Source organism: Terrapene carolina, unplaced genomic scaffold (genome assembly GCF_002925995.2).
Source record: "Terrapene carolina triunguis isolate 2854851 unplaced genomic scaffold, T_m_triunguis-2.0 Scaffold192, whole genome shotgun sequence".
Taxonomy (NCBI): domain Eukaryota; kingdom Metazoa; phylum Chordata; order Testudines; family Emydidae; genus Terrapene; species Terrapene triunguis.
This window is the reverse complement of record NW_020664543.1, coordinates 8,087,998-8,099,404: the sequence shown is the minus strand read 5'-3', so window position 1 is coordinate 8,099,404 and position 11,407 is coordinate 8,087,998. Positions and strand designations below refer to the sequence as shown.

Genomic DNA, 11,407 nt, shown 5'->3' with positions numbered 1-11,407 from the left:
GTTGCGCGCGAGTGAGGCCCTCGCGTGTTCGGGGCGGGGCTAACGGCGGGACGCTGACAGGCTAAGGGCGTGTCGCGAACGGCAGGGCAGAGCCCAGGCACAAGTCCTTAGCGCGCCTTGTTGATTGAGAGGGCTGGGGAGGGGCGGAGTCAGAGCTCGGCGGGTTTGGGACCGAGTGGGGGGCGGGCCATCCTGGGCTGGGCGGGGCCCTTAGCGGGAGGCTGGAATCATCGAGGACCAAGGGCTGGGTCGGGGCGGAGCCAGTTGGAGCCGGGCGGGGCCTTTAGAGCGCGCCCGTCTCCGTTTTCACTGGGTGACCCAGTGGCCTAATGGATAAGGCATCAGCCTCCGGAGCTGGGGATTGTGGGTTCGAGTCCCATCTGGGTCGTGCCGATCACACGTTTTGTAGCGAGCCGGAGCAGCCTAGTAAATTCTCGTCTGGGCGCCCCGCCGGGCTCCTGGGCCGCTTCCCCGTTATTATCGCCCGCAGGGGCTGCACATGCCGCCGCCCTCATACACTTTTAATCCTGCAGTCCCGCCTCCCGTGCACGGGGGAGGCGACGCGCAGGAGCTAGCGGAGTATTGGTGCAGGGAGCAGGGCTGCGATGGGCGCGTGCACAAGGCCGGGGATTCCTGCACCGGCGCGGGGGCAGCCTGAGGCAGGGCTGCGGGAGCTGCGTCCGACGAGCCCCGGCGCGCGGCGAGAGGCAGCCAGATCTCCGGGCTGCAGAGCGGCCTCCGGGGCGGGTGTGGGCTTTTCCTGCCCCGGCCCGAAGGGGTCTGGGCCGCCCGCAGAAAGGGGCAGGCGATGGGCCGGGCCGGGAGCGCAGAGGCGGGTTTGGAGCGCGGCGCCAGTTCCCATGTAAACACGGTCAGACCAGGAGCGCTCTGTCGGCCGGGGCCGCTGCTGGGCACCTGAGGGCGCGCGGGAAACAGGAGCCGGCCCCGGCCTGCGTCTGTCAGAGCGGCGCAGCCTGCCCAGGACAGGGCGCGAGTCTGGGGTTGGGCCCAGGTGTGGGCCTTGGTGGCCTTTCCTGGCCAGGGCCCGCTGCCGGCTCCCGCCCTTCTCCCACCTGAGGCGATGTAAGTGGATGACGCCTCCTGCTGTAAGTAGCAGGAGGCCCCCTTTGTTTTGCACTTTGAACGGTGGGAGAGGGACTGGGCTAAAAGCCTGAGCCAAAGCCCATTGCAGTCGGGCCACTGGCTGCAGGGAGCTTCGCATCAGGGGCCTCGTTCTGTACCGGAATTTGTATCAGTCTAGCTCCTTATTGGTTTTGATGGGGCCTCCCTAGCTGTGGGGTCTTGGTGCTGCTGGTTTAGCATCTTGAGGCTTTGTTGTGCTTTGTTTTTGGCATGCAACTGGATTATGGTGAGATACAGAGGTAGACCAGGCCTTCATTTTGGACTTAATTTTTGATCTTTTAGGCCCAGTTTTTTAAAGGTATTGAGACATTGTGTTGTGTCAGCGTTGCAATGCCGAAGGGATTTAGACGGCTAACTTCCTTTGTAAAAAGGCATGGGCGCCTAAGATTCATTTAAAATCAATGGGATTTAGATTCCTACGTGCCTCTGTCACTTTTGAAAATGGCCATCTAATCGCTTAGGTCTTGCAGTGGTAAGCAGATGGACACCTAACTACTTTTTAAAATCTGAGCCCTAGTGCTTTGTAGTGAGCCATTGTTCATCACACATCAGGGGGATGATGGCATCAGAACTTCAGTGTTCTTTTCTTGATGGTGATTAGGAATGGGGAATTCATCCTGTTTTTCACTGCAGGCCAGTATTGTCACCAGTGCAGGGTCTCTGGGGTTTTTCAATAGATGTAATTGGTTGCTAAAATTGTAGTTCTAAACTTTTCTCATAGGGAGAAGGAATACTATACTAGGAGTAGCAAAGAGTCCTATGGCACCTGATAGAAGACGAACAGACGTATTGGAGCATGAGCTTTCGTGGGTGAATACCCACTGCGTCGGATGCAGGAATGTTTCACTACAGTTTGCGAACCAAAAAGCAGCTTCACCAGTAGTAGCATCAGTGCAAAGGCTAGTGTAGACATGTTAACCACCATATTGTCCACAGTGCTCCCAGTGAAGCTGAAATTTTAAAATAGCTGAATGTTTAGGAGAAACACCCGGACATAGACACAACAATATAGTAAAATGGATTGTATTATACTGACATAGTTTTATCAGAAGGTTGTATCTATTTAGTGGTTTCTTTATATCATCAAAAGGTCCACATGGTTCTGATACATCCCACATACATACTCCTTAAGTAGATATCAATTACACCCAGAAAGACACGTTCACATGTAGCTCCTCACATATTCATACTCACATCTTGCCCCATACATCCTTTACATAAGGAAGAAAATGCTGAATCAGGAGAGAGCGAGCATAGGCATCTTTTTCTTATTCCTTATCCTCCAGGGGGCGCCAGTGCTTACCTAGTCTGGTGTTCAGAAACTAACCAGCTGACTTATTTACTATTTGAGGAATTTAAACAATATAAAGAGTTTAACATTCAAAGACGCATAACAAATTCACTTAATTATTTGCAGGTTGTATTTGCTCCGTGCCTGCCATCGCACAGTCCCATAGAAGCATATTAGATAAATGTTACAGAACAACTGTGTATTTCATCTAATCCACCCCATTGCTTTTTCTGGTGTGTAGCCCCTCATTGTCCCACCTAACCCCAGGAGAAATGGAGAGGAATGCACTGTGCCGGGACAACTCCTAAACAGCCAAATTAATAAAATATAAATGGCTAAGGTGTTTAACGTGAATCCCCAGTTGTGAATTCAGTTCAGCATTGTGTCTGGGTTTAGATTCCTACAATGTTTTTTCCCCACATTAACATACTTTCACATTTAAAACATTTAAAAGGCATATTGTAACCGAAGAAAAAGAATTAACACATGATGTAATGGGAAATTAAAGAATAGGGTCATATATGTATTACAATTTCCTTACATATTGCAAACCATTTTAGATATATAGAGAATAAACTGTACACAGCTATATGAAATAAGACTTTGTGCTGCTGGGGAATTTGTTGGAATATATAAGACAGTCCAGCTATAAAGAAATACCAATTATCTACATGAGACCTCAATAAAATAGAATTTCCACTCTAACTGGTAGCAACCAAAATAAGTTTTCATATACCTCTGGTCTGTTTTATTTAAAATAATTAAACAGAATGGAAGTTTACCATTTACTTCAGTGAGGGCAAATATCCAATCCTAATGCTGCAGTAGTCTCCCAACCATTCTCTGTCTTGACTGGTAACTTGATACAGAACATGCCGACAGGCGCATTAGAAATCCATAGAGCATTTATATATATTTATTCTAATGCATTGATCATTCTTAATAAACCATTTAAGCTTAAACTAAGTGATAGATACTACAACATTCAGCAATCTTTTGGGGCCTTTCATTGCATAGCTTTCCTCTGTCTGTAAAGATGGGCTTCAGTAAGCAGGCTACAGGATATTTCTAATGACCTTTAACAACACTTGTCTAGTGCTTTTTGTGTTCAAAGCACTAAACAGGCATAAACTAACTGATTAATCCTCATAACATCCCTTATCAGGCAGTGGGGTAAGCAGCTTTAGTGAACATCTGGCTTGGTAATAAGAAGAAAAGTCCTCAACTGTTTAAACTGGTTATATAGGAACAAGCATATTGGGCTAAATGAATCCCACATCAATAAAGTTACGCTCAAGATGAATTTGGCTCTGTGTGTGTAAGGTGAGAGGAGGGGTGTCAGAGTTCTAGATACTTATTCAAGTTACTGAAACCGGGTTTTAAAATAAATTGAAACTACTACAGGGAACAGCAGACCTTTCTGTTGAGAATGGACAATGACTATAACAAATTTGCAAAATCCCCATGAAGTAAGGGCTGAAATAGCCAGATGTACAATATAATTGACCTTAAAAAAATATGCACCCATTATAACCAACTATGCATAAATGCTCAGCTCATCCCTCCCTGTCCCCAAAGTAGCTGCTGACATGTAGTGGTGATGTGTTCCCTGATTCTGTATGCTGCATTTTAATGCAGTTCCTTGTATCCAATTATGCGTTGATATGTTTTGTACAGATTCCCCTCAGAGTTAGGGAAGGAAAACAAGACCCCAACCCCGACTAGTTTGTGTAGAGAGTAGGAGTTTAGGGAAGATTCGTTTAATCAGGCAAAGACAGAACTGACATTTCAGGCAATTGTATCCAGCGTGGGGGGGCTCCATGCACATTTCTCTTAGGAAGTGGCAGTGGGAGGCTAGCAGGATTGCGGCAGCTTGGTCTTGCTCCAATGGTTTGTCCAGGGAGCGATTCATGTTTCCCCTAAGGCTGCCTCTCATTAGCATGAACCAGGGGGAAGGGCATAAAAGACTCCAGTTCATTTAGAGTCTGGAAAAGGTTTCCTTCAAAATGACAACCAAAGCATTCTGGCTCCTCTGTTTTGTCATGGGACCATCGTCCAACTTGGTGGCAGGTAAGTTTCTTAACATTCCAAGGGAGAAAAGGGCAGATTTGCTGTTTCCAGCAAGGAGGGGAGAGGCTGAGCGTCGCTCTTTCCCACAAAGACTGGACACATTATTTCCAATTCTTGCCCTGACAGCCCTCTCCAGCTGCATCCGTTTCAGCACGCTGCAGCAGCAAGCACATGAGAGCCGAGGAAAGGAATATTTTAGCATGTTCATTGGTCAAGAAAGCAAGCAGAGACACTTGATGTGTCAGAGAAAGGTGTGTCTGGGAAGGCTGGAGAGCACCTGCGAGAAACAGAGAATCAGCTAATGCCATGAACCCTGAGGTAGCCAGTGTTGAGCACTTTGTGAGTTACTTAGTGGTTCGTGTGTGGTTTCTTATGTGACTTTTGTAGCCCCTTCCTACTCCCTGTAGGCTCCAAATTTGTGGTTTAATTCAGCTGTTTTGAGCTCCCACCTGTGCCTTCTGCATGTCAGACTAAACAGATTTGTTACTGCATCCCACAAGGGGTGTGGAGGTAAGAGGTGCATCTCTCCCCGAGGACAGAAAAGATCAGGTGCTATGTTGAAGTTCTATTTTCCCAGTCTCCAGCGATCTAACAGGAATTGAGGGGGATTGGAAATCTGGGTCATGACAAAATGCTTAATTTCTTCTTAGAAATTCAGTGCTTAGTGAAAGTGTGTCTTGGGGGTAAACATTGCAGGTAGGAGATGTGTTTGAAAGGACTTGTTCTTTGAAAGGCTCCATGGCTTTAGGCAGAACAGCTCCAGTGCACTCTGGCATGTCCCTATCTTCAGCTTGTACCCCCCCCCCCACCCTCCACTTGTCTTCATGGAAATTTCTGACTTTGTATGCATTCAGCCCAAATATCAGGAAATCTTTCCCATGACAACAGCTGGTGAGAGCAATGGAGAAGTAATGGTGAGGTCAACAGCTGAGAGTCAGGATTTGGAGATAAACCAGGACTTTATTCATCTGTTTATGTCCAATACTTCACAGGACGAGTCAGGATCGGCCTCCTACACACTGTTAACCGCAAACAGCGAGCACCCACATTGTGTGTGTGGGTAAACTGTTTTTAAATACTCTACATTGGCAAACTAATTGCATGGCAAGAATAGGCTGAAAAGGAAGAGGGAACCACAAATTTGAAGGGGAAAGAAAACTCTGTCTAAAAGGAAAGTCAATTTGCTTTGTGAGATTCAAAAGAGGAAAGGGATGGTGTGAAATGAGACCTGGAAATTTTCCCAGTTGGCCTGCACTGTGCTGTTAACCTGCCTGACCCAAAAACACAATTATATTTTAACATCATAATTTCTTAACTTTCATTTTGAAATAAAGGGCAGATCTCTCTCAATCCCATCTTTCTGCCATCAGGAACAAACTGCAAGGGATCATTACTTAAAAGCAATGGCTCTTCTACCAAACATGAGCTTTTTGGGCTCCTTGACAGCTCTATGGCGCACAAGTCAGAAGTCCAAAACGCTGGATAAAGATCTATTCAGCAATCCTCAAAGCCCATGAGCATTGAAAAGTCCAGATGACATTGTCAATAAGGCGTCCCACGGATGGGAAAACCAAATAGTTCTGTTGTCATAGCCTTTTAAACAATCAGCCCGAGATGCACTGTGAATCTGGCTCCCCCGGATGCTCCCTGGACTTTCAGGGCTCTTTCGAGAGAAGGGTTTGTTTATAAATCGTGTTTTTAATTTGTAACAATAATAGTAAAAATGCAGATCACCAGGGTTCAGCTCGCACACAGCTGGGCCAAGTTCCGTGCTGGAGTTACTGGGATTCTGTCTGAAATAGGAGCTAGAAAGTTCCCCTCCAATCTTTCCTGTGTTTCTGGCCCCCGCATTTTTTGAAAGGCTGTTTTGTTGTACGAATCCCAGCTATTTTCAACCCTGCGGCATTTTGGAAAGGAGAAGCTAATTCAGATTTTGTTCCACAAGCAATGATGCCCAGAAAGGCAGGTGCTGTCCTCCTTTATGTGAGGACAGTGAAATCAGATATGGGCACTGTGCTTTATTCCTGTTAGTGGACCATTTATTGTTTATATTGTGGTAATGGCTAGAGGCTTCAATTGCCCCTCCCCTTGTGCCAGGCACTGTACATACATATAAAAAAAGGTCTCTGCCCCAAAGAGCTTACAAGTCATCCCCCCTCCCCCCAAAAAGTTAAAACAATTCTACCTCTTCTGTTTATTTGTACATAGGATACCTGCCCTATATCGGAAAACCCATTCGGGCACTCAGCAAGAATGGGTACAGTGCAGCAGACTCCACACCAAGCCAAGCTAAGTTCCCATTTAGAGGCAGCAGTGTTGGTGAAGAGACTCAAACAGAGCATTGGTTGCTGTCTCCAGCTAACCTCCAGTGGCCAAAAGCTGCTGCCATCCTCTCAGTCTCACCAGACAAAAAGAAAAAGGCCAAGACCTCAGTGGAAAACAATACGGGGCTGAGGAAAGAGCCTCACCAGGACGGCAGGGTCCTGGCTTCCGAGAGCCACATGGAGGGACCTCCTTCTGCTTCCTTTGACTTCAATCATGCAAACAGAATGCATGCAGATAGGTTTCAGTCCGAGGCAGCGAACAGCATCTCAGCACGCTTCCACCATAGAGCATTTTCCCATTATAAAGGCAGATCCTTGACTTTAGCTGAGATGCATCCTTTCCAAGACACAGGGGCAGTTGAGACAGAAGATCCCAATATGGTGGATCACCTCAACCGACCTGGCAAGATGAATCCCTACAAACAGCACGACCCTATAAGAAATGTCAGCAAGCCCTCCTGGGTCACCAACCGCCAGTCATCTAGCCTGCTGTATCACTTCAACGTGCTAAAGAAAGGTAAGGGGGAACCTCTATTGGAAGGGACTTTGTGACCTCTCAGGAGAACAGGGTTACTTACTTTCAGTCCTGAACTCCAGGGGGCATGTTGTGTTAATGCTGCACATCCACAACATACATGCCTGTTGCAATTCTAGATGCTGACAACAAGGAGAAGGTGTGCCTGACGGAGTGCAGGAGGGAGAGGGATGAAGCAGAGGCTTTCTGTGTGAGTGAATTTGGTAAGACCGTTTTGTTCCATTGCATATATTCTCACTTACAGACAGGCATGGCAGACACTCTAGTTGGCCCATGCTACTAGCACATACGTTTCCTTTCTTGTTTTTAAAAGCCTTCTTGGGCTTGCTCCAGCCTATTCTAACAACTGTTTTTAAGGCACCCATCACAGATGTTCCTATACATACACAACAAATAGCATCAATCATGTTTCACTGTCTCATCCCCTTTCTGTCTGGCACTGGCCTTCTTAGTGTCCCCACTCCATCCACACATCACTGTTAGTGCTAAAGCCATTTCACAAGCCGTCTATATGATTCTCCATTTCTTATTAACCCACAGCTGGATACATCTCTCTACCTTTGTAGCTGTATTGTTTAACTGCCATTGCATTATTTACCTAGCTCTAATGAGTTTTAGGATATCATTTGGATGGAAGACCATGCCAGATGATGGCCTGAATAGCATGCTCTCGGCATTGCGGACTCCGCTTTAGCTTCATAGGACTTCTGCCTGCAGCTGTCATGCTGCAATAGGTTCTAATGGCCATTTTGTCACACACACAGATGATAGCAAAAGATAGTGTAGTTCTGGGTTGATTGCACTGGAAATTGGCACACAAGTTTTCTGAATGGAGCTGTGTCTCATTATCAAAGAAGCAGGGGATTAGATGGTGTTTCTCAATATTTAAAAGCAGATAAGTAAAATACATGCCTAGCACCACTTAACAGGTGTTTCTATTTCCAGAAAATAAGCATATTATGAGGCATCTGTTTTGCCTGACTAGACATTAGGCAGTTTTCTACAAATGTAAACATTCCTTAATTTCCTTCTAGTCAAAATTTTAGAATGACGCCCAGCACATGGGTCTCTGATCGAGGCCTTGTACTGGCCCTCTGCATATTTCATCCTTTAATGATTAAACAATTTCATTTATTTCTTAAATTAAAAAAAAAAAAAAAAAAGCATGTCTCTTAACCCAGCCTGAATGAACATTAATCTGCACAGCCCCATGGCCACGGTTCCCCTAGAGTGATCACAGAAGGGGCTTTACTCCTCATGAATTTACATCTAGGGATTAAAAGGCTAGTGGCTGCATCAAAGAGAAGTTTTCACTCCATGAGGCAGGTATGGCCTTGACCTTTGTCAAGGAAGTTTTCTAGCCTTACCTCTCCAGTGACTTTATCGCAGTCTATCTAGAATACATGTGGGGGATTTTCCAGTCCCTCGGTTAACTCAGCCCAGGCCTGAGTCTTTGAGGCAGAAATGGTGTAGCACAGCTCCACGTGGTTGGCTAAGATTAGGACTCATGCTACCTTAGCAAGCTGCATTGCAAGGACACTGAGCAAGAGGACTCTCCTCTCAAATTAGATAACACTCTAGTGTAATATAGTAAGACAGCAGAATACTCTAATGAATGTATCTTTTTCTTCTCCCTTTCGAGTGACTACTCAACCCTACCATTCCCAACCTGCACTGTTATTCAACACCACATAGGACTCAACTTTGAAGTACTTTATAAACTTTAAGACTTTTGTTCATTGCACCATTGTGATTCGTTTAGAGCATCCACATGTATCATGAGCTAACTATCAATGTTCCACTAGCAAGTGTATCGAGTGATCGTTTTCCCTCTCTCCCTTCTTAAAACAGCAGTGAATGGGATTGTTCATGATGTGGAAACACTGGAGAAAGGAGTCCGCCTGGTTACACTCTTGGTAAATAGCGACGGATTATACAAGATGAGTCGCCTGTATATCACCCCCGATGGTTTCTTCTTCCGAGTTCACATTCTCGTTGTGGATGCTTTAAACTGCAGTAAACCATGTCCAGATTTTAAACTTGGTAATGAATCCCAGCTAAATCCAGTCTATTTCTCCTTTCGGTGGTGTGGGATTTCAGTTAGCCTAGATTTAAAAGGGGTTCATGGGACAGTTTGGGCAGAAGGAACAGATTCATTTAGGAGCAGGGGGGACACAAACTGTTTTCTTGCTGGTTTCCCCATATCTGCAAAACAAGCCCAACTGTCTGTAAGGCAGAATGGTTAAAGCCATTCAATCCCCTAAAAATACATCCTGTAAAACATTTGCCCTGCTGAAGCTTTCACCCGCAAGCAGACCTGCTTCTTTTATCCAACCTCCAAAAGTCAAGGTGACGGTGCGGGGAGTTGGCATAGCCAGTTCCAGTTTTTGCCCATCTCTTGCTTTATTAATAATTTGAATTTTGCTACTTTACCACATTTGGTTTGAGCCCAATTTATGTTAAAAGAAAACGTGACTAAGCTACAATCATCCAAACGGGAACAGGCGTTTTTCTAAAGTGAAACAAACAATGAAAATAAACCAATCCAGCGTAAATTCTTTGTTATTTTGCAGGAAGTAGATATATTGTGATGGGTCAGATCTACCACAAGAGACGGCAGCTCCCAGCACCTCTGCTGCAGTTCCTGAGGGGGCGTCTGCGGCCCGGAGATGGGCTGCTAAGGAGCGGCAGCAACTATGTAAAAAGATTCAACAGGAAGAGGGATCGTAAAGTTCAAGGGGTAGCTCACACCAAGTGTAGATGAGGCTACAGTCCTAACTGCTTTACTAGGGCATAAGCAGCACTGGCCGTCAGCTAGCAGAACAAAACTGGTCTCTCCTTTAATTGAGTCTGACCTTCCTTCCATAGTAAGGATCCTTTTAGAGTGACTACAGCTCAGCTCTTGCTTAATTCTGTCTCCAGGACTGATGAACACCTGGTGTCTTATATGGTTTATAAAACAATGTTTCCTTCAAAGGTTCTGATTATATACAGATACCAATATAGTGTGCAAAAAAAAAAAAAACCCAACAACCCACAGCTTAGGAATCAAACCTATTCACTCACTGTAGAGAACATTAACTGGTTAGTGGATTTCCCTTTAAATATGTTTCCAAAATAGGCTATCCTTTTTGTAATACACAATTTAAATCCTAATATTGGGAAAAGAACCCATTATGATTATTTTTAGAGCTAAATTCTTTTGTCAGCACCTCTTATGTATATCAGGAGTAACTGGAGTCACTCTGGCTTTCCACCACTTTAACTGAGAACAGCTGTCTCTTACTGCTTAGATTAATATTCAAAACTGTGTATTTCATAGTATTAAAGTTCTCAGTACAATGAGATTATAAAGAGCAGCATTCAAACCCTGACTCTAATGTGTTGCATGATCATTTGTAGCTCAAAGGCTGCACAGCATAAATATGTAGACATTTGTTTTGAAACACTCTCACATTAAGAATTCTCACAAAAATAAAATTTTTGCAGCACTTTGGTTTCCTCAAAGTACATAATACTGTTTTTTTAAACAATGTATAATTATACCATTTTTCTCAAATATAAGGGACCAGATTTTGCTTGTCATTTAGAAACATGTTCAACATACATATGCCACAGCACACCTTATTGGAGCTTACACGTATGTTCGGAGATTGATCCATTTATAGATTCCAAGGCTAGATGGCACAATTGTGATCATTTAAGTTGACCTCCTGCATAACACAGGCCATACAACTTCCCCAAAATAATTCCTAAAGCTTTTTCTAAAACATCCATTCTTGATTTTAAACTTGTCAGTGATGGAGAATCCACCATGACCCTTGGTAAATTGTTCCAATGTTTAATTACCCTTTTAAAAATTTATGCCTTATTTCATTAATTGAATACAAATCATGCACAAATAGCCAATTAGTATGTGTACAGTTACCTATTTGCATGTACAAATTATGGTACTGAGGCATGCAAATCAGTCATGCAATTGCATACACATTTTGCATGCCTAATTACTCTTCTAAAGTGGATGTTCAACCCTGAAACTATTGT

General features: G+C 44.7%; 1 protein-coding gene and 1 non-coding gene across 2 annotated transcripts; both read left to right on the top strand.

The window, feature by feature from the left end:
• Window positions 1–315: 315 nt before the first annotated feature.
• Window positions 316–388, top strand: TRNAR-CCG. The gene has a single exon. It is a non-coding gene; the product is annotated as a tRNA-Arg (tRNA).
• Window positions 389–2,847: 2,459 nt separating this feature from the next.
• Window positions 2,848–11,128, top strand: CUNH17orf58 (chromosome unknown C17orf58 homolog). Its single transcript, XM_024192537.2, has 5 exons — window positions 2,848–4,504; window positions 6,713–7,345; window positions 7,477–7,566; window positions 9,215–9,406; window positions 9,937–11,128. The coding sequence occupies exons 1-5, from the start codon at window positions 4,441–4,443 to the stop codon at window positions 10,125–10,127; spliced, it is 1,170 nt and encodes a 389-aa protein (XP_024048305.2). The 5' UTR covers window positions 2,848–4,440; the 3' UTR covers window positions 10,128–11,128.
• The last annotated feature ends 279 nt before the right edge of the window (window positions 11,129–11,407 follow it).

Bases quoted from the DNA above. Each gene is read 5' to 3' on its own strand.
- CUNH17orf58 (XM_024192537.2), top strand. From the start codon at position 4,441: ATGACAACCAAAGCATTCTGGCTCCTCTGTTTTGTCATGGGACCATCG. The intron at 4,505-6,712 runs GTAAGTTTCTTA...ATTTGTACATAG, and splicing joins ATCGTCCAACTTGGTGGCAG to GATACCTGCCCTATATCGGA. The intron at 9,407-9,936 runs GTAATGAATCCC...GTTATTTTGCAG, and splicing joins ATGTCCAGATTTTAAACTTG to GAAGTAGATATATTGTGATG.